This window comes from Leopardus geoffroyi, chromosome D3 (genome assembly GCF_018350155.1).
Source record: "Leopardus geoffroyi isolate Oge1 chromosome D3, O.geoffroyi_Oge1_pat1.0, whole genome shotgun sequence".
NCBI lineage: Eukaryota > Metazoa > Chordata > Mammalia > Carnivora > Felidae > Leopardus > Leopardus geoffroyi.
This window is the reverse complement of record NC_059339.1, coordinates 86423768-86450346: the sequence shown is the minus strand read 5'-3', so window position 1 is coordinate 86450346 and position 26579 is coordinate 86423768. Positions and strand designations below refer to the sequence as shown.

The window sequence follows — 26579 nt, the reverse complement described above, 5'->3', positions numbered from 1 at the left end:
TTTATTTGTTTTTGAGAGAGAAAGAGAGAGAGAGAGAGAGAGAGAGAGATTGGGACAGTGTCTGACGGGGGGAGGGGCAGAGAGAGAGGGAGACACAGAATCTGAAGCAGGCTCCAGGCTCTTGAGCTATCAGCACAGAAGTTGACATGTGGCTCAAACTTAGTGAGCCATGAGATCATGACCGGAGCTGAAGTCGGATGCTTAACATACTGAGCCACCCAGGTACCTCTGTATAATACATTTTAATCTTCTTTTAATCAGAAAGACACTAGCATTTAATACCTATGTCAATAATTTAGGTTCTTTTTCATATATTTCCTTTACTGCCATGCCTAATTTCTTGCCTTATTTCTATGTAGAATGTATGTGACCTTATTTTTAATGTATTTTTAAAATGTTTCTCTCAGCCCCTGCCATAGACATGATAGCTCTTTGTCAGCCTTTGCTAGTGCATGATGATATTGCCAAGTAAAGTTAAAAATCAGGTCTTAAGTTTTGTAGCCTGACTCCCCACTTACTTTTTTGCATGGGTGTAGAAATGTAGTGGATGTGGGCGGTCACTGGGAGTAGGGGAGATAAAGAGCCTGAGTCTTTCTGCTGCTTCCCTCAGCACCTCCGTTAGGGCCTGAAACCCGGGCTCCTGCTGCAGTGAGAACCCAGGTTCTGGTATGTCAGTCCTGCTGTATCACAGATCTTTTCTATTCAAGGCACTGTTTTTAAGAGTGATGCTTATAAGTATTTGTCTTTCCTTCTTCAAGGCTATAGCCTTCTCGGGCAGAGGAAACACAAATCACTGTGCACGAGGCCCTAAACTGTCATGCTCCCTGTTCTCCAATGTCTTGTAAACTCTGCAGCCTGACTTGGTGTTAGTACTCTTGCTTGTGGAAAATTGTGTTTCTGGGTTAGTTTGAGGACCATTGTCACAAATCCATATCCCTGCAACACTAACAACCTGAATGGAACTTTGGAGTTGCCTATAACAAATTTATTGGTTAGATAGGGATTATCTATGAAGTTTGTTTGCGTTCATTTCTGTAAACATTTGTTGAGTACCTAAATTTTGGAGATTCACAGGTGATCAGATTTAATTCTCTGGGGCTTATGGCATGTGGGAGAAGACAAACACATATCCGGGGAACATTGCTAGAATATTTTATGTAGGATCATGGTAGCATATGCATAAATTTTGTAATATTAAAGTTGTTCTTTCCACTTGAAAATGGTATGACACTTTTGAATGTAAAGGTAATTTCATACACTTACAGTGAGTTGTCAGTTTGTGGTGCAAGTACACTTGTTTGTGATTTGGTTCCTTTCCATATTAGGGATAGGACTTTGAGCTGTCCACATATGTTTTAGTTTTTTAACTTTATTTGGAAACAAAAATCACCTTATATAAAAGTTGCAGAAACGGTACCTTGTACCCAGATTCCCCGTATGTTCTAATTATACCAGATTTGCCTTAATTCTACCTGCTGGTATTTTTTTTCTGAACTGTTAAGAGGTGCAGGCATAATGCTTCTTTTTCTCCTAAACACTTAAGTGTGAATTTCCTAAAAATGAAGACATTCTCTTATAAAATCATAATAATTATCAAAATTAGGTAATTATTCAAATTTTTCCAGTTGTCCCACTGTTGTCCTTTACAACACCCCAGTCAGGATCTAGGACCTGGTTTGGGAATACGTGTTGCATGTAGTTGTCATGTCTACTTAGTTTCTTTTAGCTAAAATCGTTCCTAAATCTTTAACATTTATGACCTTAGCATTTTTGAAGAGTTTAGGCTATTTAATTTTTATAATATTCTTTAATTCGGTTTATCTGTCCTCAGGATTAGATTCAGGTTATACATTTTTTGACAGAAAAGCCACAGAAGTGACGTGTTCTTGTTAGTGCGTTGTCTCAGGAGACAAGATAAACTCTTTGCCCCATTACTGGGGATACTGACTTTGCTTGTTTGGTCAAGGTAGAGTCTACTTGTTTCCTTCATGTGGAGTTACATTGTTTTTTTTTTTAATTTTTTTTGAAGGGAGATATGCTGAGATTGTGTCAATACCTATTTCTCATCAACTTTTCTTCTACTAGTTTTAACTTGATTTGTGATTCTTGTCTAAAGCAATTATTATAGAATGGTTGCCAAATGATGGCTTTCTAATTATGTCATTCTTTCTTTTTGTCTGGTTCTGTCATTTATTATATTTTAATGTAAGAAAGAGCTTTCTTTTCTGCCCCATTTATTTATGTATTTACACCAGTATGGACTCAAAGATTCTTAGATTGTTTTATGAGTTATAATCTGTTTCTGTCGTTATTTATTTAGATAGTCAAATTGTTCCAGATTTGACTAGGAGGAGACCCTTCATGAAGAATCTTTTGTCCTTTTAATGTGTTTTCATCAGTCTTTGAGCACTTCCTTCCTTTCTGGTATAGCAAGATGTTCCAGAATTTCCCGGCCCCAGCCTGGAATCAGACATTTGAGCAGAGAGCCCTGATTTCTTTTAATGGAGAATGGTATTTAGAAATGAGATCAGGGTTCTACGTCTGTTCACTGTTCCTGGGCAGGAGGAAGGAGTCGTTACTTCCGTGTGCTTACAGTGAACGTAGCAGGAAACGGTCTGCGCATGTGTTTGTGTGTGTGTTCTAGAGAAATAGTCGACTCATTAATAGTTACAGTTTTTATCATTTTCATATTTGATGCGTTAATTATCAGTGCGTATTTTTCATCTCTTAATATGTTCATCAGGAATCATCATAAAGTATTGATTTTGCAAACCAATAAATACTTGATGTCAGAGAAGCAGTATCATTTTATTTATATTCATATTTTATCTGTAGTTAAGGATTTTGTATGTAATTATGGTCACTTTTTCCAATTTCTGAATTACATTATAGCAGTTTTCTTTAATTGTTACATATCAAAATGATTTGTCATCTTGAAAATATTCTCTATTTTTTTTTTTCCTTAAAGATTTTATTTTAAGTAATCTCTATACCCAGTTTGGGGCTTGAACCCACAACTCCCATATTAATAAGAGTTGCATGCTCCACAGACTGAGCCAGCCAGGTGTCCCTGTTCTCTGCTCTTCTTAAATGTAATTTTCAGTTTGCTTCTAGTTCCTTTTGAATCATAGCTAAATGGGTATATTAGTACTGTGACACTAGGACTAAAATACTTGTTTTTAAATTAATATTCTAGCTTATTGCATCCTTGAGAACAATGTTTTCAAACTAATTGGAATGTTCTATGACATAATTAATTTGCTTTTCTCTTTGCAAACTTATTTATAATGGCACCTGGTGATTTGAAGAGTTTTCTTTTTTTGCATACTGTCCTTCTCGGCTGTTCCTGGCAGTTTTGCAGATGATCTGGCAGCCCTAGCACTCACCTGAGGGCAAGTCTGGTAAGGATATAGACATCCTGAGACAGAGCAGTTAGACCATGCTGATTTCCCCACTGTGCCAGAAGCCAGCCCCATCAATTACTGATGGATCTGTGGAGCAGAGCCTTGTGTGTGCATGAAAAGCTTCATTGTTCTGGCCCTTGTACCATTAGTCATCTGTGGAAAGCCTGAGTCAGACCATCTTTTGTGCATATGCTGGGCTTGGCTTTAGTACCCTGAGTACAGCTCTGTTGCTAACATGCCATTGCCACTAGGAAGCTTTGGCATGTGGAGGAAGGGGTTTCAGGCTTAATGATTAGTTAAAATAAATCAAATTTAAAAAATAATGGTGTGATATGTATGTATTTGAGATCATTTGGTCTTCTTTGAGGACTTAAAAATATTTTGAATGAATTGTTTGAAGTTTTAGAAAAAAATTTTAAAGTAATAAATACATACAGTTAAAGCACCTAATAGAGCTTGTAATGAACTTTACTGCCTCTTTTCATTCACAGAGACAGCTTTACCTCCTACTGATTTTAATACCTTCATATCTCTAAATAGTAGTTTGCAATAATGTTTGTTGCTTTACTGTGTTGATACACAGGATTTAGCTCATTTAAACAGTGTCCTGCCAATTTAGTTTATTACTGTTCTTAGTTTCTCCACTGCCGTTTCTGGTCTTGTGACCTATGGATCATGTCTCTCTCCCTCCATTTAGAAGGTGAGGAAGTTGTGGGTAAGATGTTCCATAAGCCGATCTTTGTCAGCTTTAGTTCTACTTTGACTCTGCGAATCTTGATTATGTTTACCTTCTCTTCTGCAGCCTTCATTTATCTAGGAGTTGATTCTAACAATTGTAAACTAGTAATTTACTACAGAGCCATTTACTGGGGTGCCATGACTCCTCTGATGCTCAGAGGAAACATTTTCTGATATTCATATATATGTATATATATAGGTTTGAGTGTGTGTATAATTTAAAAAAGTGATTTGGGTGATTTTTTTCCCCCCTTGGAGTTTTTATCTTTAATTTTTTTTTTTTTTGAATTGTGAGTCTAAATCATATTTCATGTTTTTCTAAACTCTTGATCATCCTTTCTCTTCAGTTAGGATCATTTTTCCTAGAAATCATCTTCAAAATAATTATACTCCTACCTAAAAACAAGTGCATGAGCAATAAACTTAATGAGTTCTTGCATATTTGAAAATGCATTTAAATTGCACTTGATAGTTTGGGTAGTTACCATATATTAGGTTGAAATCATTCCTCATAAGAATTTTGCTTCACTGTCTTCTAACTTCCCCTCCGCTGATGAGAAGTTGGATCCCCATGTGGCTCTTTTACCTCTTTACCGCCAAGTTTTTCTTTTATCATCTCCTCTTTATCTTTGATGTCCTAGAATTTTATGGTTATATATCTTTTTCATTGCTCTTGCTGTAGTGCTCATTAAACTCCTTAATTTGAAGACAGAGATGTTCTATATCTTTTGGTTCTGACATATTTTTTCATGTTTATTTCTTTTAAAAATGACTTTTCTATTTTCTTTGTTCTATCTTTCCACATGTCATATGAGTCCCATATTAGGTCTCTTTATATCTCTTATATTTTTATCTCTTAGTCTTTATTTTCTAGGATATTAATTTTTTCATTCAAATCAGAATTAATTTAACTTCTGCAATCTTGGTAGGTTGAAAATTTTTCACTGATTTATAGGCAAAGAAAAAAATCAGGTTCTAAAACCTTGTTAAGTAGATGGAATTTTAAATTATGTCTCTTATTATGACTTGTTATCATTACTTTCTAAATATTTTTTTTAATATATTTGTAAGGCCTAGAGAAAAAGCACATTAAAAATTTTTTTTAATGTTTTATTTATTTTTAAGACAGAGACAGAGCATGAGTGGGGATGGGGCAGAGAGAGAGAGAGGGAGACACAGAATCCGAAGCAGGCTCCAGGCTCTGAGCTGTCAGCACAGAGCCCGATGCGGGGCTCGAACTCACGAACTGTGAGATCATGACCTGAGCCGAAGTAGGTCGCTCAACCGACTGAGTCACCCAGGGGCCCCAAGAAAAAGCACATTTTAAAAATAAAGATCTTCCTTGGCTTGCAATGGGGTTATGTCCTGATAAACATTGTTCCATTAAAAACATTGGAAGCTGAAAATGCATTTAATAAACATCACAGCTTAGCCTAGTCTACCTTAAATGTGGTCAGAACACTTACATTAGCCTGCAGTTGAGCAAAAAATCATCTAACTCAAAGCCCATTTGATAATCAGGTGTTGAATATCTCATGTAATTTATTGAATAGTGTACTGAGAGTGAAAAATAGAACGGTCGTGTGGGTACAGGATGGTCGTATCAGCCACTTAACCCTTGTGACTGCTGGCTGACCAGGAGCGGCAGCTTCCTGTTGCTGCCCAGTCATGAGAGTATCGCGGTGCATATCGCTAGGCCAGGAAGAGCTCAGGCTTCAAAGTTTGAAGTATGGTTTATACTGAGCACTCATCGCTTTGGCACCCTTGTGAAGTAGAACAATCGTAGGTTGAACCATTGTAAGTTGGAGACTATCTGTGCACTAATTGAAGGATAAATGTCATGCTCACGATTCTTTATCACTATGATAATTATACATATTTATATAATAACTACTACAGTTCTATATCACTTACGTATGATTTCTCACTTTGAAAATACTTGTAACTGAAGAAAAGGTGGATTTTAGGAAGACAGCAGGTTTGTAACACCCTTCCTTCTAGCAGATGGTATAACCATCAGCCTCCACAGAATAAAGAATCAGCAGACTTAGTAGGAGCTCTTGAAGGGCTTGTTTTTGAGATTTATATAGTTTATATTCCTTCACCTATTTTTGTTAAACCTTTATGAATTTTGGACTGTGGTATAACTTATCCAGGAAGCAATTATATAGGTATGATTTTTGCAAAAGTGGAAATTTTATATAATATGTGTAATAAAATTTAAGAATTGTTCTGGGCATCATTATGAAATATATTTAGAAAAATAGTATTTGTCCTACTGTGTTTAATAATTTCATTTTATTGATTTATTAAGGTTGTTAAGTAGTTATAGCAAAGCTAGTAAACTTAGCTGAATTATAGTTCTCATCTTGGTTGTTAATTCCTTCTCTGAATTATTATAATGAGGGCTTTAATTTGTGATGTTAATCAACTATTGCGAATCTCTTCTGTATTTGACATGTTTTGTACATTTAAGAATGTTATAAGTTGTGGGCACCTGGGTGGCTCAGTCGGTTAGGTGTCCGACTCTTGATTTCAGCTCATGTCATGATCTCATAATGTGTGAGATCAAGCCCTGTGTTGGGCTCTGCCGTGGTAGCACGGAACCTGCTTGAGATTCTCTGTCTCTCCCTCTCTGTGCTCCTCCCCCGCTTGTGTGCGCATGGGCAATATCTGTCTCTCTCTCTCTCAAATAAATAAACTTTAAAAATGGTATAGGTTGCTTAAAAGAGAAAGTTTGAAGCTGTGGATGTTAGGATTGGCTTTGTGGTTTGGGATGAATTATTTCATCCTAGCTAATTAAATAAGATAATGCATGAAAAGGCCATATTGCCTGAAATGTATACCATGGCTAATAAACAGCCACATGACCCGGTTCTTGCACTTTTCTGTTTTACCTGCTTCTAGACCTCAAAATTTCAAGTTACACAGGGACCACCATGTGCTAGTTGCTCATTAAATAATCTTCTTTCTTTTCTTTTTGTTTTGTTTTTTTGAGAGAGCCTGAGCAGAGTGGGGGAGAGGGAGAGGGAGAAGGAGAATTTTAAGCAGGTTCCACTCTCAGCGTGGAGCCCAATGCAGGGCTAGATCTCACAACAGTGAGATCATGACCTGAGCCAAGAGTTGAACATTTAATGGACTGAGCCACCCGGGCTCTCCTAAGTAGTCTTATTTCTTATTAAACATGTAAATTGCTCTATTGATAAAGAATAAGCTCACGGTATTAGGTAGGTTTATTAGAATACAACAGTAACAAATTCATGACTATAAAAGTTATTAATAATGAAGAGGTTTGATTATAATGATAATATCCTGAAAAAGAAAGGTTAATGGAGATGATCTTACTGGTGTAATTATACCTTTAACTTGTGAATTATTTGATCTTCCTGGATAGTTTTAACATCCATTTTTCCTTGGTGATGAGGAAGCATGAGAAAAGGGACCCAAACACAAATTTCACAGTTAATGATAAACTGAATATGTTTTGACCATACCTTTCCTGGGGGCACTTAGATTTCTGTTTTCTGTTTTTTATTTTTCTTTCTCTTACGGTCTGTTTTTAAAATCATAACTTTATTATCATTTTCCAAAAATGGAAATATTTATGAGCTAGTGATAGGATTATTTGCACACTTGAAGTGAATCCTGACTGCTTGATTTTTGCCATTGGATATTCCAGGAAAAGTAGTGAGTGGTAGAGCAAAAAATTATTTGGAAAAAAGTGCAGAGAGATTAAAATTGTATAATGGCCCATTCTTCTCAGCCTACTCCTGATGGAAAGCGTGTGTGTGTGTGTACCTGTGTGTTTCCCTTGGTGTGGTAAATTCAATGAGAAGTAACATGGCAAGCAAGTTTTATCATGGGTAGCGATGAGTCTTTTTTTTTTTTTTTAATTTTTTTTTTTTCAACGTTTTTATTTATTTTTGGGACAGAGAGAGACAGAGCATGAACGGGGGAGGGGCAGAGAGAGAGGGAGACACAGAATCGGAAGCAGGCTCCAGGCTCTGAGCCATCAGCCCAGAGCCTGATGTGGGGCTCGAACTCACGGACCGCGAGATCATGACCTGGCTGAAGTCGGACGTTTAACCGACTGCGCCACCCAGGCGCCCCTAGTCTTTTTCATTTTTATCTGGCACATTGATAGGTGCAAAAAATAATTTGGAACATAATTATTGGACACATTATTTCAGATATTCGCACAATTATTTTATACTGTGTAGGTTGAAAAATACTGTTTTTATTGTATTTGTGGCTCAAGTATGTAATTACTTGATTAAAACTACCATTTCAGAGAAATGTTTTATACTAAATGTTTATCTCTCAGGAGGTGGAATAGATCAGCCTTCTGCCTTGAAAGGATTTTTGGGCAGCAAAAACTTAAGAGTACTATGTAATAATTAGCCCTAGGTCATGCTGTTTTGAGTGCGGAAGGACAGAGGCAAGTGCAAGGACCCATATGATTCGTTGAGGAGAATGTGGGGCATGTAGCAGGTCTTTCTGAAGAAATTATGTTATAAATCAGTGTCTCCTTTTCTCTCCCTTTCCTACAGGGCCCCTGTGTCCACGATGAGGATTCTGGCGTATCGCTCGTAGGAAAACCTGCCCTTCAGGCTCTTTTATATCACTGTCATTTTTATGAACATTTGAATCAGATGGTAAAACATTGTTACCTGGGACGGTATACTTTTGATTTGAAATTTTCTGCTCTTGATGGAACTTCAGAAGACAGTGATTTAAATGGTAAGTACATTATATTTTTATTTTTTACAAAATAACTTTTTAAAAACTGTTGAAAATCTATGTGTTTGATATTTGAAAAATAATACTGAAAATATTTAAAAAATAATGAAAAGTACACGTTGACCTCTGGTCCCACTGTGCAGAGATTACATTTGTTAATGTTAGGGTGTATTTTCTTCCAGTCTTCTCTCTCTCTAGCTTTTGTTTATTTTACATGATTGTGTTCATATCTTATGTACATTTCTGTGTTTCCTCCTTTCACTAGACATTGCCTAAGCATTTTCCTATGTTATAAATTCTTCATGGAAACCATTTTTGGTATCTTATTAATGTTTTATAAGTTACTTCATGCCCTTCAGTTAAGTTTTATGGTTTTTTTTTTTTCTCTGTTAGATGTTTTAAACTTTTTGGAAGGTGGTTCTTCCCAGGCAATCAAGTATGAGACCTTTTCATACTAAATTTTCTTACATGTTTTGCTAATACATCAAAAAGCTATTTGTTTTTGGTTTGGTACTCATTTATCAAAATATCTTATTGAAACCTTTTTATTTCTATTTTTAGATTCTTTTGGATTTCCTAAGATCTTAGCACATATAAATAATTTTGTCTCATAATAGTAAATAATTTAATGATTTTTAAAAATAAGTTGTATTTATTTTAAAATGAATTTTTAATAGTAATTGTTAAAAATCTTGACATAATTTCACATTTACAGACAAGGTAAGTCTGTAGGCAAGAATAGTACAAGCGTTCCCAAATGTTAACATTTTACTATATTTGTTCCCCTACGCCAAGTGTATGTATATGTGTATATGTACATAAATAAAATTCATTTATTTATATACTTATATACATGCATACGTATATATTTTCTGAACTATTTAAGAGTGAATTTCAGAAATAGTTCCTTTACCCCCAAATACTTAAGTCTGAATTTCTAGTTGGCTTTTCTGCTCAGTTCAGGAATTAAGAGGAAAATGATATTTAATGAAGTTTTTGAACATTTTAAATAAATATCCCTATTAGGAAAGTGACACATTTCATTGTTTGGATTTCCCTGGATCACTGTTCCTCAAAGCTTAGTCCTGGAACCATTGTCATTGAGGTCTTTTTGAGCTTGTTACAAATGCAGAATTAGGGCTCCCACCCCAAATTGCAGGAATGGAATCTCTGGCAATAGAAAATTGCTTTAATAGTAGCTCTTTATGATCCTTAGGCACATTAAAGTTTGGGAGCTGATGCTCTTGCTAAATTGTATTAGATTAAGCTAAGCAAAGTCCACTAATGGTCATTAAAATTTTTGTGAAACAAGTTTTTTATATAAATTAATTAAGAATAACAAAAATTAGGCAAACTTTTTTTCTTTGATTGGCTTCCTGCAACAAGTATTCTTTCTGTTAATTGCTCCAGTAAGGAGGAGAGATGTATTCATGTTGACAGTTTTCTTGTTGTCACAGGTTTAGATGATTCATTCAAGTTTTGGAGGGCTCCATCTAGGTTGTCCAGTCAAGATCAAGATCCAAGTTCTCTCTCCACCGTGGAAACAATGGTACTTTGAAAGAATGCATTAGTGCTTCAAACTATTTTTTTTAATGTTTATTTATTTTTAAAGAGAGAGAGTGAGTGGGGGGAGAGGGTCCGAGAGAGAGGGCGAGGGAGAGGGAGAGAATCCCAAGCAGGCTCCACGCCATCAGTACAGAGCCCAGTGTGGGGCTCAGTCCCACGAACTGTGAGATCATGGCCTGAGCTGAAATCAAGAGTCAGACGCTCAACTGACTGAGCCACTCAGGCCCCACAAGAATGCATTAGTGCTTCATTTTGAACCTCTGGAAGTTTGAATTTACCTAGTGGATGGACAGGATAAGACTGTATTCAGAATATAAGGTCATGATTAAAATAGCTGTGATTTATTTGAACTGCTGTCTGTGCAGAGTTAGGGACTGATGTACTTCTATAGCTGCACTGAATGTCCTTTTAGATGAATTTACAACCTTTTTTTGTACCTTATTTAAAAGAACCGGAAGCATGAAAGTTTAAAAGTGTTTATCAGTAGTAATATAATAGATCCTATATGATCATAAAACTTGATTACTCTGCAGTTTTGCTTAAGGACAAAGCAATTTGGAGAAAGTGGACCCATTCAAATGATTCCAGTTTGGTACTGGAGATTTTATTTTATTTTTTTACTATTATCTTTAAATGTTTATTTTGAGGCGAGGGTCACATGTGTGTGCGAGTGGGACAGGGGCAGAGAGAGGGAGAGAGAGAATCCCAAACAGGTTCTGTGCTGTCAGTGCAGAGCCTGATGCAGGGCTTGATCTCATGAAGTGCAGGATCAGGACTTGAGCCCAAATCGAGAGTTGGATACTTAACCGACTAAGCCACCCAGGCACCCTGGTACTGGAGATTTTAAACACATTTCTAAATACTTGCATCAGGTAGAAGCTTGTTTTGATTATCTGCAATACCTGAAATTTATGCCTGCCTGCCTTCTTTCTCCTTTTCATTCATAAGTTACTTTGTTCTAAAAAGTTTGAGACACACTAAGTATTCCTAAATATGACTGAGACTAGGTTTCACTTGTTTTACAAGCGTACAAAATCATTTACTGTCAAGTGGAAAACATTACACGAAATCATAAAGTGTTTTTGGAACAATTACTGCATCATAAACCCTAATAAGAAGACAGGACCTTGGCTTTCCTGCTTGCAGGAGCAAAAGTAATATGAGAATAATAAATAATTACCAGGCAGTAATAAAGTTCATCTCATAATTAAGATCCACCTCCTGTGGTTTCCCAACACTGGTACTTTTTGTGACAGTTTTAGGAGTCATCCTTTTCCCTGGACCCAGAAGAGTTTGTGGTTAGTGCTGAGCTGAAGCTTTATTTGGAAAAGTGGAGTAATCACCCCAGGTCCACTAGATGTCATGCTTTCCTTTCCATGCTAGAAATAGTATGTCTTCATCTCCACAAGAGAAATAATATAATTAAATGCAAAAAGGAGTGGTATTAATTAGTTATTTAGTTCCCATAACGGCAGCATTAGTATGTGCTTAAAAGTGATTCCTTGGTTCCTGTGTTTATTAAAAGGGCTATCTGTAATTTGTACATTGTTCAGTTCTTTGCTTATAGTAGGTACTCAGTAAATAGTAATTGCTCTCATTAATTTTGAGTCATCCTAGCTGTTTTGAGATACCAAGTTGTGTTTATCCTATGCAAGAGGATTTAAGTACTTTTGCATTTTTCTATTTTATGAGATAATAATAATGTATAATAGTAAATAAAATATATAATAATAAAAATATATTTGTATAATATATACTAGAAACTTTAATCATAACAAATCTTATAGATCGGGAAACTAGATTTTCTGAGAAAATTTTGGAAATATATTTATTGTAATCATTATTAAAATAGAAGCACTTCTGTTAACATAAAAGTCTTTAACTTGCTTGTGTTCAGACATTACGTATTCTTTTAGAAAAAAATAGCAATGAACTTTTTTTTTTTTAAGGAATTCTCATTATAGTTCTATGTAAGATTTATTTTGTATAGTTTCTTAAAAGACAGTTATCTGTTGGAATTTTTACAGTCAACTCTTTTTTTCTTCTTTTGGATTCCAAGTAGAAGAGCTTTGGTATTGGTGACTTTTACTCACCAAATTGGCTTTTACTCACAGAAATAGTCTCATTACCCCAATTCTGCTAATTGTCATCTTTTTCTTGCCATGCCAGAGATATTGTATGTCTTTCTTCCAACAGGAAAAAAAATCTGGAGAGTTTATTCATTTTTCCAGTATTACTTTAAACCTAAGCTGTCATACCCAGACCAACTAATACTTTCTTAAGTATAAGAATATGGTGAGGTATATCAGTTCAGTGGATTTAAATCTTGCCAATAAGTGTATCTGGTTATTCATATCATTATTCTGTGTATTTCCCAGATACGGCAAGAGATGCAGTTTGTTTATTGGTTGGTGTTTTCATTTTGTCTTTCTAAGGAAAGCACTGTCTTTTGCTTTGTGTGCTGTTGCTGTGTCATTATCCGTTCTGTGCAGTTAATGCCACGTTAGAGACCTTGATAACCATTTTCAAGTATTGAAGGTCATTCTTACTATTGCTATTTTACAAAAGGAAAGATTAAAGCGTACAGTGAATAAGTGTCTTGTTCAAGGCTCCAGTGCTGGTAACTGATAGAGAACTATTTGAGTCCAGAAGAGTGTTTGGCTCTAGAGTTCAGCTGTTGGCCATGATGTTACACTCCTTCAGGACAAAGCCATGTGCTAGGTGCCATAATAGATGTTGTAGTCAGGGTGCAGTGAGGTTACATTAGAGGGAATGATGAAATATAAAGTGATACTGTATAAGAAGTGGCAATTGAAATGGGCTTTAAAGGGGCGCCTGGGTGGCACAGTCGGTTAAGCGTCCGACTTCAGCCAGGTCACGATCTCGCGGTCTGTGAGTTCAAGCCCCGCGTCGGGCTCTGGGCTGATGGCTCAGAGCCTGGAGCCTGTTTCCGATTCTGTGTTTCCCTCTCTCTCTGCCCCTCCCCCGTTCATGCTCTGTCTCTCTCTGTCCCAAAAATAAATAAACGTTGAAAAAAAAAATTTGAAATGGGCTTTAAAGGATTAATCTTTTTTAGATGTATGCACACATTTGTGGGGAGCTGAAAAGATATTCAGATATGTCTTAAGATTCAGTACCCAGTTACAGGGGTTGAAAGTGTAGTTGAGAACATGAAGCATACTGAGAAGACGGCGTGCCACATATGTCGTACTGAAAGCATTAGATATTCAGAAGAGGCATGGTTTGTTTGGAGTGTGGAACAAAGACCAAAGTTTAATTACCAGGTAGGGGTTAGCTAAGAGAGCTGAACCTGTGTTTGGATTTGAAGAGGTAAGATATCATAGCTGTAGAGATACAGTTATAGAGCTATTTCAGCTGGGTCAAATGCATGAAACATTAGTCGACATTAGAGAAATATGTATTGGCATTTGTGTGATGTAGTTTCAGGTTTTTTTATAGAATGAAGAGTAGACCAAGGACAGTTAAAGCAGGGATATATCCAAGAGGCTTTTAGGAAGAAAAATAGTTTTGATGTAGGAATAGTGATAGAGTGTGGGCATATGGTAACCCCAGGAAAAACCTGGGGAGACTGTAGTTTGCATGATGGTAGAGAGAAAGAGAATGATATACTTTGTTTAAATAAATTTCAACCACCTGTGGGTCTAAGAACCCATATATTTTAGTTAGAAAGAAAATATAAGTGAGATTCTAGTTCCTCAGGTATTAGTAATACAGGCCACTGGGCTGTAGTATAATGAAAATGAACACTTTTTTTTGGTATAAAAATTTAGTATTGATTCTTTAAATAAAACTTAGGTATTGGTTGTTAAAAAGCAAATCCCCCCACATTAGTTTTTCCTACTATGATTATTTTGTATGTGACATTAGCATGAATACAATAGCTGATGAAAATAGAATATTCCATTATGTGTGCCTAGTGTGTACTAGTTTATAAATAATTATTCTTTTAAACATTATTAGAAAGAGCAAATAGTATTTATTTTATATGTTTTTCTGTATTTTGTATTCACTATCATACGTCTGAAGTTATCCAAACTAAGTTACTATAGAGGTATACCCATTAATGTCAAGTGAAAGTGTTTAAAGAAATTGGCAAAAACATTTTGAGATAGATTTCAGCAATTTTATTAACCAGGTAACTGTAACTGAGGTAAGTAAAATAGGTTTGGGTCTTATTTTATATTTGTGCTAAAATATATTTTCTTAATTTTGGTAGAACTGATTATTTTATATAATAAGGTTTGATGTAAGTATAGAGTCAACTTTTGGCCTTCAGAGCTCAGAAACAACACCCTCTAGTTTGCTGTTTGCTGAAGTGCTACAAATGGTGTTAAACCATTTGAGAGCGGTAGTGTTTCCCAAGTGAAGAAGTAAGGTCTTCGAGAATTTAAGTATTTGGCGTCGGGTCACAAAGCTAATGGAGAGTGGACTAAGACAAGCTCTGGGCAACTTTTTCTCTTAAATTATATACAGTAGGGTAGGGACTGGGACTGTGCCCTGGGGTTAAGTCTCTGCATGTGAGTGATCTTACAGATAGACAGGAGAGAATCTTATATCATCTTATGCTCGTTCTTTCGGGGATATTTTTCTGAGCTTTCTTTTTCTATGTTGTACACACTCCATTTGAATCATGGATCTATGTAGTCAGAGTGATTTAAACTTCAGGTTGTAATTTGGTTTGAATTAATGATTACAAATTGTGAAGCATGCCAAAGCTTTCCTGCTCTTGGGCATAAAGAGAAAGGTATCATTTATAAAAGTGAGCACAGGAACCCTAGTGTTCCTTGGAAACCTTTCATACTTTATATTTTGCCATGTTTGAAAAATGTGAGTAGATTTGTACCCTCTCTTTTTCATCTCACAAATCCTTTCTTCCTTTGTTCTCTTGATTTTTTAAAAATCAAATAACTTATTTAGGCACCAATACTACATTTGATGAAAGAAGATGGAAAGTATTATAAAATCACATGACAAATAAAATATTCAAGTCCAAATTAGCTTTCAAAAATATTTGAAGTATCCAGTGAACTCTTTCATTTCTGAAAGGTAGAATACAAAGAAAACAGTTTTGAACATTGATGCATTTTGTTTATATGACAGAAATTGTCTTTTTCTAAATTAAAAACAAATTTTTTTTAATGTTTATTTATTTATTGAGAGACAGAGAGACACAGAGCATGAGCAGGGGAGGGGCTGAGAGATGGAGAGACGCAAAATCTGAAGCAGGCTCCAGGCTCTGAGCTGTCAGCACAGAGCCTGACACGGGGCTCGAACTCACAAACCGTGAGATCATGACCTGAGCCAAAGTCAGAGGCCCAACTGACTGAGCCACTCAGGCGCCCCAAATTGTCTTTTTTTTTTTTAACCCAAATTCTACTTTGATATGGGAAATGACTTTGCTGTTTTGTGCTACTTCAAAGGGACTCTTAAAATTGTAACTGCCTATTTTACAATGAGGCATGATTTAGAAAACTTCTTTAGCTCTCAAATCTGTTTCTAAACACATTGAAGAAAAGGCTATTATCTTTTTTAGTTTTTATAAGCAAAATTTGATTCCGTTTTAGGACAGTGGCTTTAAGTAACATCAATTTGTCTGCCCTAACAGGCTTTTATTGCCTCTTATATACCAGCAAGGTGATAAAGATCCAAGTATATATACTTCAATTCAAGAAAACCCAGTTTTATTTGTCTTATCAAGGGAATGTAAATTGAAAATCTCAGGATGTGTCATGTGGGAGACGAGAAAGAGGAAAAAAATGTCTAGATTGTGATTTTGTTCTGAAGCCCTTTTAATGAAAAGAGCAAGTGACAGAAGAATTAACCAGACCTACTATTGTAAGGACAGCCCTGGGCTCCCACTGTGGGCTTTCTGGCTCCTAAGAGGTAGAGACCAAATGAGAACGTGAGTTCTCTGCTGTGGGGGAAGGAGTGGCTAAGCCTGCTCAGTTTGCTGGAAAAGTAAGCCAACCCCTCCTCCATGGAAACGGCGTGGGGAGAGAGAAGCATACCCTCGCAGACCAGATTGGTCAGCGTTTTGGAGGTTTGTCTGAGGGCTTCTTCCGACTTGAGTGTATTTGTGATGTCATAAATGTAGTCCTCAACTGAGAATCCTAATGAGAGTGTGACCTCGGGCCCTTACTCGAGGTCCTTATCTCTAAATGAGGACCTGGACTAGATCAGGCCTTTTCTACCTGTAGCACTACGGGCTCATGTGAACCTCCTCCACCTTCCAGAGGCTAAGACTTGAATTTTGCAACATAACAAGTCAGATATTCACAAGTTACTTGCAAGATGACAAGTCAGATATTTACATATTATTACATATAACCAAATAAATGTCCGTTAGAGATTATTTTCAAACAAGCAAGGATTTGAGTATAGAACCAGAGCAATTCAGTTTAATACCTTTTTGTCTTGTTAAAATAATAATGTGCTAATATAGCAAATTCAAAAAATATAGATGTTAGTAGATAATATAAATCACCCATAATCAAATTTTAAAGCACAATATATTACTGTATAAAGAAGTCCTTGTGTTTTCTCAACCATACGGGGTAGGTTATAATCTATCTATTAGGCAGATGCTTTCTAAAATCATATTTTCGGAATTTGTATGTCACTTCCTTGGACTGTATTAAGGAAAATCACAACTTTTATTACTGTCTGACCTTTGGTCACAAACCGTGACTTTGCTTTCTTCTAAGGAGCCCTTAGAAACCTCCTTTTCCTGCTCTGAATGCTGCCTCTGGCTTTGTCAGTGGTGAGGGCTGCTTGAGTGTCCTTTGAAAGGATGTTAATTGAAAGGTAAAGGATTCTAGCATCATTGTTCTCTTCAATTTTATTATATAAACAAAGGAGCTTGTGGTAGGTGCCATATATTATTAGCTCCTGCGTGCTTTGTGATACAATCTCAGTTATGATTGTTGTCCTCACAGACTGTAAAAGTTATTTGGATGTTTGTTGACAGGATTTTTTTTCCACATTTCTTAGAGCCAGTTGTAGTAAATACCATTTTTAGAAAAATAAATTTTAGGTGTTTCCTATTATCTGGACCTAATATTATATAAAATAAGGTATTTAATACATGATCATTTAGGAATGATTTATTTAGACTGAAATTTGTCCGGATTTGTTTTTTGGATGACTTTACATGCTGAGCTTACATTTATTGGCCACAGCTTTCTGTTGTTATTGTAATGTTACACTTGAAGTGATGAGAGATGATTAAAGTCTTAAGTTGAAAGGGGGATTTTAAAAACTGGATATAAGTTCCATCAATCATTTTCTTCAAATTTATATTCTCTTTACTAACAGAAAATAAAATATAACCTTGGTTTATTTTTGTTATTAAATTTTTTATTAAAAAACAACCCTGGGGGCACCTGGGTGCCTCAGTCGGTTGAGTGTCTGACTTCAGTTCAGGTCATGATCTCACGGTTTGTGGGTTCGAGCCCCACGTCAGGCTCTGTGCTGACAGCTCAGAGCCTGGAGCCTGCTTTGGATTCTGTGTCTTCTTCTCTCTGCCCCTCCCCTGCTTGTGCTCTGTCTCTCTCTGTCTCTCAGTAACAAATAAAGTTAAAAATAAAGATAAATAACCCTGCTTTATTTTAGTATTAAAAACAAAAACCTGGGGGCGGGGGGTGGTTCCTGGGTGGCTCATTTGGCTAAGTGTTCAGCTATTGATTTCAGCTCAGGTCATGATCTCGTGGTTTGTGGGTTCAAGCCCTGCATCAGGCTCTGTGCTGACATTGTGGAGTCTACTTGGGATTCTCTTTCTTTCCCTCTCTCTCTCTGCCCCTCCCCCACTCGCTCTCTTAAAATACATAAACTTAAAGAAAAAAACAACCTTGGTTTTTGCTTTGACTCTATCATATCATGTCTAAGGCATCCTACTTTGCATGTTAAATGCACAGTTAGTGTATGAGTACTGAGGTGTATGGTATCTGAGTTTGAGATAGGGTTGATTCATGAGATCTGTTGATATTGTACCGACATGCTTGCTCTATGCATGCACTGACCTGCAGCTTGTCTAGGTGTGTGGAGTAAATTGATGGTAAGAGAAGGAATGATCTGACCTCTGCAGCTAAGATGTTTTTCACATAGAAGGTGCCAGATACATCAGTTTGAGCTTTTTCAGTTCTAGGAGGCCACGCAGTCTGCTCATCTGCAGATCTGTAGGTGAAATTGTTTGCCTTCTACACAGTTTGTGTTATGGTTAATGTTTTAAAAAAATACTGTATTCTGGGCACCTGGGTGGCTCAGTCAGTTGGTTGAGCATCCAACTCCTGATTTTGGCTCAGGTCATGATCTCATGGTTCATGGGTTCAAGCCCCACATCAGGCTGTGGAGCTCCAGGCTGCCAGCACAGAGCCTGCTTGGTATTCTCATTCTCTCTCTCTCTCTTTCTCTGCTCCTCTCCTACTTGCATACATGTGCTGATGCGCACCCTCTCTCTCTCTCTCAAAATAAATAAGCTTAAAAAAATAAGTACTGTGTTCTGAAACACTGTGTCCACATATGACCTGAAACAGTTCTTTTGTGAAATGGGAAAAGGTAAAGAAGAATCATTTAGTATTTCTGCTGATTTTTTCATAGGAACTATTAAAATTTGTGTGTGCCGTTGGATACTTATAAAAAACCCCTCTTATTATGAATCAAGTAGGACAAAATATCTCAAGGACGCAATGAGTTATGCAAAAGTTAAAGAAAGGAGTATGGTTTAGCCTTTTAACATTTGGATGATAAGAGGGAGTGGGCCTTATCCAGACCTTAAAATCCTAAATGGGCTTCAAATCAAAACTCTGCTCCTTTGACTTGCTGCTTTACATAAATTCCAGCAGGTCCTAAAAGAAGTTGAAAGTACCCTTCAAAAAACTTACAACTCTTAAAATGTGAAATGTTTTCCAGTTGTATTAACTAGTATAGTTTTGTCATAAACCTTCTTGTTTAAGGATTTGTATGTACATATTGGTTCTGTTTCGCTTTCCATGTGTTAACATTAGTGTTAAGAATAAAATCATTTTCTTTGCTGCTCCATAGGTGGCATCTTCATCGGGAAGCACTGAGTTTCCACCATTTGGGCCCTCCACAGCGCCTCTCCCTGAAGCCTCACACGACCAGTTTGTGGCTCAAGGTACCCTTTTAGGAAGAATTCTACTTTCTTTCTTTTTTTTTTTTTTTAATTTTTTTTCATGTTTATTTATTTTTGAGGGAGAGACAGAGCACGAGTGGGGGAGGGCCAGAGAGAGAGGGAGACACAGAATCTGAAGCCGGCTCCGAGCTCCGAGCTGTCAGCACACAGCCCGATGCGGGGCTCGAACTCACAGACTGTGAGATCATGACCTGAGCCGAAGTCGGACGCCCAACCGACTGAGCCACCCAGGCACCCACACATTCTACTTTCAAAAAGAAAAATGACAAGTTGGTCCAGATATTTTGAAAGTAAATATCTGTAAGAACAAAATTAGGGGCGCCTGGGTGCCTCAGTCGGTTAAGTGTCTGACTTCGGCTCGGGTCATGATCTTGCAGTCTGTGAGTTTCAATAAATCAGAAATTTAACAAAACAAATACTCTAATAAATGGAATTTAGTCATCAACTAGTCAATTGCCCTATGGTTCCTTATTAGTTAAGCATAGATATTTCATGTTTGAATTTGGGAATTCATAAATGTTAGTTAACTTCATTTTTCTCCCCCTTTTAGGGAAAACACTTCAATTTACCCCAGTAGTCCACTTGAAAGTGGAGAGAATCTGGTCATAAATATTTTCAAAGGGTATGCTTCCATTTTAAAGCACACAAAACATGTTGAGTCTTTATTAGAAATGCTTGATGAATAGCCTGGGATTTATTTTTATTAATGGCAATATATAAATTCTCTTCTTTGTATCAGGGACTGCTTCCAACTCTATTATGCTTCAAACTTTGTATATTTGGGAGATTACAACTTAGCTTTTATTTATTCCGGAGAACATACAGGCCTTATTGTAGCATTAAATTCTTCACCTGGAAGGAATGTGCTGCTGCCTGAAAAGAAGGTACTTTACACCCTGAAGTATAAGCACCCACAGAGAAAAGGCTTTAGAAAACTTGAGAAATAATTGCTTAATTAAGACTTTACTCAGAGTTTTCATTATAATATCTGTTCCCTAACTTCCTAAACATCCCATTTTGTTTTTTAGTAATTTATGTTAACAATATAAAAGAGTGTTTAATTGTAGAAAGTACTCATTTGATCTTAAGAATAAAAGGAGCGGGGCGCCTGGGTGGCGCAGTCGGTTAAGCGTCCGACTTCAGCCAGGTCACGATCTCGCGGTCCATGAGTTCGAGCCCCGCGTCAGGCTCTGGGCTGATGGCTCAGAGCCTGGAGCCTGCTTCCGATTCTGTATCTCCCTCTCTCTCTGACCCTCCCCCGTTCATGCTCTGTCTCTCTCTGTCTCAAAAATAAATAAAAACGTTAAAAAAAAAAAAAAATTAAAAAAAAAAAAAAAAAGAATAAAAGGAGCAAACCACATGGTTTAAATTGTTAAGAGCCCAGAGCATGAAATCAAATTTGAGAATAATTCAAATAATCATACACTCACCCATTTAATAAGTGTAGAGTTCATTGGTTTTTGCACAGAGCTGTGCAAGCATCACCACAGTCAATTTGAGGACATTTTCATCCTCTAAAAAGAAAACTTTCCATTGTCAATCACTCCTCATCTGTTTTCGATTTTTTTCCAGGCCTAGTGTGTCACTAATCTACTTTCCCTCCTTATGGGAAATTTCATAAAAATGGAATCATACAGGGCACCTGGGTGGCTCAGTCAGTTGAGCGTCCAACTTCAGCTCAGGTCATGATCTCGCAGTTTCGTTGGTTCAAGCCCCGCGTTGGGCTCTGTGCTGACAGCTCAGAGCCTGGAGCCTGCTTCAGATTCTGTGTCTCTGTCTCTCTCTGCCCCTCCCCCACTTGCCCCTCCGCCACTGTCTCTCTCTTTCAAAAATAAATAAACAGGGGTGCTTGGGTGGCTCAGTCGGTTGAGTGTCCGACTTCGGCTCAGGTCATGATCTTACAGTCTGTGAGTTCGGGCCCTGCATCCGGCTCTGCGCGGACAGCTCAGAGCCTGGAGCCTGTTTCAGATTCTATGACTCCCTCTCTCTCTGCCCCTCCCCGCTCATGCTCTGTCTCTCTCTGTCTCTTAAAAAATAAATAAACTTAAAAAAAATGGAATCATACACTATGTATTTTTTTGTGACTAGCTTTTTGCAACTAGATAATATTCTCAAAGTTAACCCATATTGTATTATGTGCTGTTACGTACTCTCTATGTATTGCTAAAGATATTCCGTGGTATGGTTATACCACTTGCATTTACCCATTCATCAGTTGATGAACATTTGGATTTTTCTACTTTTTGGCTCCTATGAGTAACTCTGCCGTGAGCATTCATGTACAGGTTTTGGTGTGGACATATAGTTGTGTGGGGTTTTTCTGTTTTGTTTTTTTGTCGCATTATTCTTGATTTGGATTTATTTTATTTTCAAAGACTGTGTTTAGAATGTATATTCACGCACAGTTTTACTGGTTCAGCCAATCACTTAAGTATGTATATTTGACAAAAAAACTTTTTAATCCTTTTTGTTGAACATGCCAATGAACAGTGCTGCAAAGCATTGAATATATGTTGTCAGTGAGCCATAAGACTAGAGCAATTATTTTGTTGTTGTTAGATGTCTTCCTGAATTCCATCTCTTTACAATAGCGTTAAGGTAAAATGTGATTTTCTTTTACATTTACTTATTTATCTATTTATCTATTTATTTATTTATTTTAGTGTTAATATGATTTTAGTTCCCTCAGCTGGAATATGTAGCAGGATTTGCCAGTGAAGCTGGTTAGTCCTTTTATTTATTGTTTTGCTGCTTCTTAATTAACCAGGGAATGAATGTGCCTCAAAATGATTTAGGACAGGATGAAAAGAATTTTCTGTAAATGTATATTAGGGTCACTTCAGATATGTGAGTTTTCATTTTTAAATTGAATTTCTAAACTTTTGTAAAAAAAAAAATACACATATATCTTATATTTAAAAAAAAAAAAAACAGTCTCTTATGATCAGTAAGCCTACATTTGATGTTCAAAGGTGAAAGGAACCATTAAAAATGTTAGTGTATTTGAGCACTATTAATATTAGTAAGTAGGATAATTTTCTCTAGATAAAGTAGAAAAGTTGTATTTAAATATATTGGATAAGTTTGAATTTCTGAACTGCCCTGCCCTGCCCTGCCCTCCCCTTTTATTGGTATTCTTCTATAAACTTAACCTAAAAATGCTGCAAACATGTAACACATATCTTGTGAATATTTACATTTTTCCCTTAAAACCCCTGGAACGGTTTCTGTGGGATTACCTACATCTAATTTTCCCGATTTTATTTCGTTTAAAGTATCAAATCTTTCTTGATGCTCCATTGTCCCAAAGTTCTATATTCCTAATTCCACCCCAAAGGAATTAGTTAATTACACAGGAAAATGAAACTTTATAGTGGAGAAACCTGGTAGACAGCATTTGATCAAATGGTTAAAGTTAACACCACCAGTAATGGCACAGATAGAAATCATGTTTTCCTGGTAGGATGCACCGAAGATCTAACCACGAGGAACCATCAAACATCAGACATTCTACAAAGTAACCGGCCTGTGCTCTTTGCAGAATGTCTGAGCCCTGAAAGAGCACGTCTGAGGAGATCTTCCAGTTTAGAACCCGAAGAGACATGACAGCTAAATGCCAAGTGTGGTCCTGACTTGGATCCAAACAAGAACTCTGGAGCTCTAAAGGACATTAGTGAAACAATATGCAAACTTGGAGAAGGTCTATAGACTAGAGAATATTACTGCATCAGTGTTAATTTCCTGGTTAACTGTACTGTGATTATAAAAGACAAAAGTCTCTGTTTAGGAAATGAATTTAGGGCTGAGAGGGCAGGGCATCTGCAGCTTACAAACAGTTCATAATGAGAGAGGTATGTAGGTAGATAAAATGTGGTAAAATAGTAATACGTAGGGATCTGGGTGAAGGTATATGGGAATTCTTTGTACTCTGTACTTTCTGTAAATCTGAATTTATTAAAAATAAAGTGTTCCTTTAAAAAAGAAATAAGAAGGGAGGGTTGATGTAGGTTAACAAACATAGCTTTCTTGGTAACAATCCTTTGCTGAGTTTTCTGGGAAAGGTCCACAATCTCATATCCTCAGTTCTAAAATCCAGAATCTCTGAAAACTTAAGTGTTCTCAAAACTTATTTGGTATAAAACTTGCCCATACCTGAATTACAGTTGCTGCAAAACCTGACCAGTACTGGTTTGAGGTTGTATTTGTTCCTTTCTTCATCCAGTTTACTGTGATTGTACAAGTGTTACACTAGAGAAATAGTTACTTCATTACGTGGTATTGCCCAAATTCTCATTGGAGGTTAGTTAATGTATGGTAGGTACATGCATCTTATTATTTTCCTGAAATCTAAAATATTTTGAATTCTGAAGCACTTCTGGCCCCTACAGTTTTAGAAAAAGGGTCGGGGACCATCTATTTGTTTCTCAATGTCTGAGTGCTTGAGGGCACGAGGGCACAAAACCATGCTCTGCCCATCTCGTCTTGGCTCTTACACTGTCATCCAAGGCAGACGTACACACACACACACACACACACACACACACAGTGGAGAAGTTGGATATCTGCTTCCTTGACCTAAGGTTTGTGATGAGCCAGGCCCTGGGGAGCTCCCCAGTCGTCTCTCTTTGGCCCTCTCAGGGGCTTTCCTCCGGTGATCAGAACTTGCGAATGTTGTACATGAACACAAAGGAAACAAAACTGCTAATTTTTATGCTTATCCTCAGTAATGGGCCAGCACGAAACCGCGTCGGCACGGCTTCCTCGCGACGCGTCCCTTCCTGCCGCTCTGCCCAGGCAGCGTGTGGTGACGCCGCGTCTCCTCGCGGCGGTGTGCAGCCTCCTGGACGGCCTCCTGGCGACTGCACCGGGAGACACTGCACGAGCTTTTCGGCAGGCCCGTCTCGTGGAGCTTCTCTGTAGGTAAGAGAGGCCGGGCAGCAGAGACGAGTTGGTGCAGGACTTCTTGCGTGCCGGGAATGTAACTCTGTCTTCTTTTTGGCTCACTGGACTGCGGGGTTTTGCTTTTGCCAGAATTGTCCTGACAGTTTCAATTTAGATCTGTTAAAGTACTTGTACGGGTTTGTTACGCTGACTGTTACTCCCACCGTCCTGATTTTTTTTTGTAATTCAGAGGTTCTGAACCTGATTTGTCTTGCACCATATTCAAGAACTGTGGTGCAGTCCCTTGGTCATTCTAAATGGAAGTGAAGGGCTTTGGGGATTCACCTCTGTAGGGCTATGTGAGAATAAGGGCCATGGGTTGAAAATCGTTGTTTAAATTCATTTGGAGTTTTTTCATTACTGGGGATTAAACTCTTTATTACATAACACTCTGATAAAATTTAGAAGATCATGATTTCGTTCTTTCATTTAGCTAATGTGAATGAGCTTCTGGCTGGACCTTTGCATTATCGTGTTGGTTATATGTATAGTGAGAAAGGCTGTAGATACTGAATCAGTCCCACTTAGGGTCTTCTCACAGGGCATTCCCTCCCTAGTGTTGCAGTCTGGGGGAAGTTACTATTAATCTCATTAATAACATGTGGTTATTGGGGTTAGCGTGAGGATCAAGTGATGACGTCTAGGATACTTTTTTTTTTCCCCCCTCTCTTTTTTTTTTTAATATGAAATTTATTGTCAAGTTGGTTTCCATACAACACCCAGTGCTCATCTCAACAGGTGCCCTCCTCAATGCCCATCACCCACCCTCCCCTCCCTCCCACCCCCCATCAACCCTCAGTTTGTTCTCAGTTTTTAGGAGTCTCTTATACTTTGGCTCTCTCCCACTCTAACCTCTTTTTTTTTCCTTCCCTTCCCCCATGGTCTTCTGTTAAGTTTCTCAGGATCCACGTAAGAGTGAAAACATATGGTATCTGTCTTTCTCTGTGACTTATTTCACTTAGCATCACACTCTCCAGTTCCATCCACGTTGCTACAAAGGGCCATATTTCATTCTTTCTCATTGTCCTGTAGTACTCCATTGTGTATATAAACCACAATTTCTTTATCCATTCATCAGTTGATGGACATTTAGGCTCTTTCCATAATTTGGCTATTGTTGAGAGTGCTGCCATAAACATTGGGGTACAAGTGCCCCTATGCATCAGCACTCCTGTTAGGATACTCTCTTTATAGTAACTGTTCCTTTGCTTTCTTCCCATCTGGATTATTGTAGCCAGTGGATTATTACTACCTCCTGTTGACCCCATAGTCATTTGCACTGCTCTTCTTGAGAACTTTCACTGTCTGAGATATCGTCCTCCTCTTTGCCAAATTGCAGTACTCTCTCTTTCATTTTGGGATATTGAGAAAACTCCAAAAAGAAACAAGTACCCTTGCTTCACTTCACTTGCCATTACTCGTTTACCACTCAGATAATCCGTGAGGTGCGAGTTTGTTCACAGTTACTCATCATCTTTCCACCGTGATAACCTGCTAGACTTGGAAAAGGAACCTGCCTGTTGATTAACTTTCTTCTTGGATGTTTCTCTGCCTCAAGAATGATCAAAATGGAACTTTAGGAATACTCTTGCTTCTCAAGAAGAGTCTGTTGTGAAATTGAGGCCACAGGGTTATTAAAGAATCTTTTATGGCAAAGGCTTCATCGTATTCTGTACCTTTTCTTTATTCAGGACTTGAAAACTTTTTCCTGCTTTTTTTTTTTTTTTTGCATTATTTTGTTTTTTACTTTGTAAATCAAAACTTATTTCCTAGCAAGTATTTTTCCTGTTTTAAACAGGAAGCTAACCACCAAGTTTTTTCTCTTGTTTGCTTCCCATTTAGAAGGGCTTCTTTATATTTTATTCTGCTTTTCATTAGGTTTTTTTTCTTCAGAATTCTGTTTCCCATGTTTATTAGATAGGATCTTTTCCTGTGTTCTAAAATAATTATGGGATACCTTTTTATATACATTTATTGTCTTTATGAAAATCTGTTCTCTTTGTTTTTACTTTTCTTTT

General features: G+C 37.2%; 1 protein-coding gene across 3 annotated transcripts in view; it reads left to right on the top strand.

The window, feature by feature from the left end:
• Positions 1–26579, top strand: part of RTTN (rotatin) — a 163345-nt gene that overhangs the window by 96872 nt on the left and 39894 nt on the right. For all 3 annotated transcript variants that reach the window (XM_045459641.1, XM_045459640.1, XM_045459642.1), the window contains exons 33-36: positions 8693–8882; positions 10340–10431; positions 19509–19602; positions 24345–24540. In XM_045459641.1, coding sequence (XP_045315597.1) covers positions 8693–8882; positions 10340–10431; positions 19509–19602; positions 24345–24540 — 572 coding nt within the window. The remainder of the gene's footprint in view (positions 1–8692; positions 8883–10339; positions 10432–19508; positions 19603–24344; positions 24541–26579) is intronic.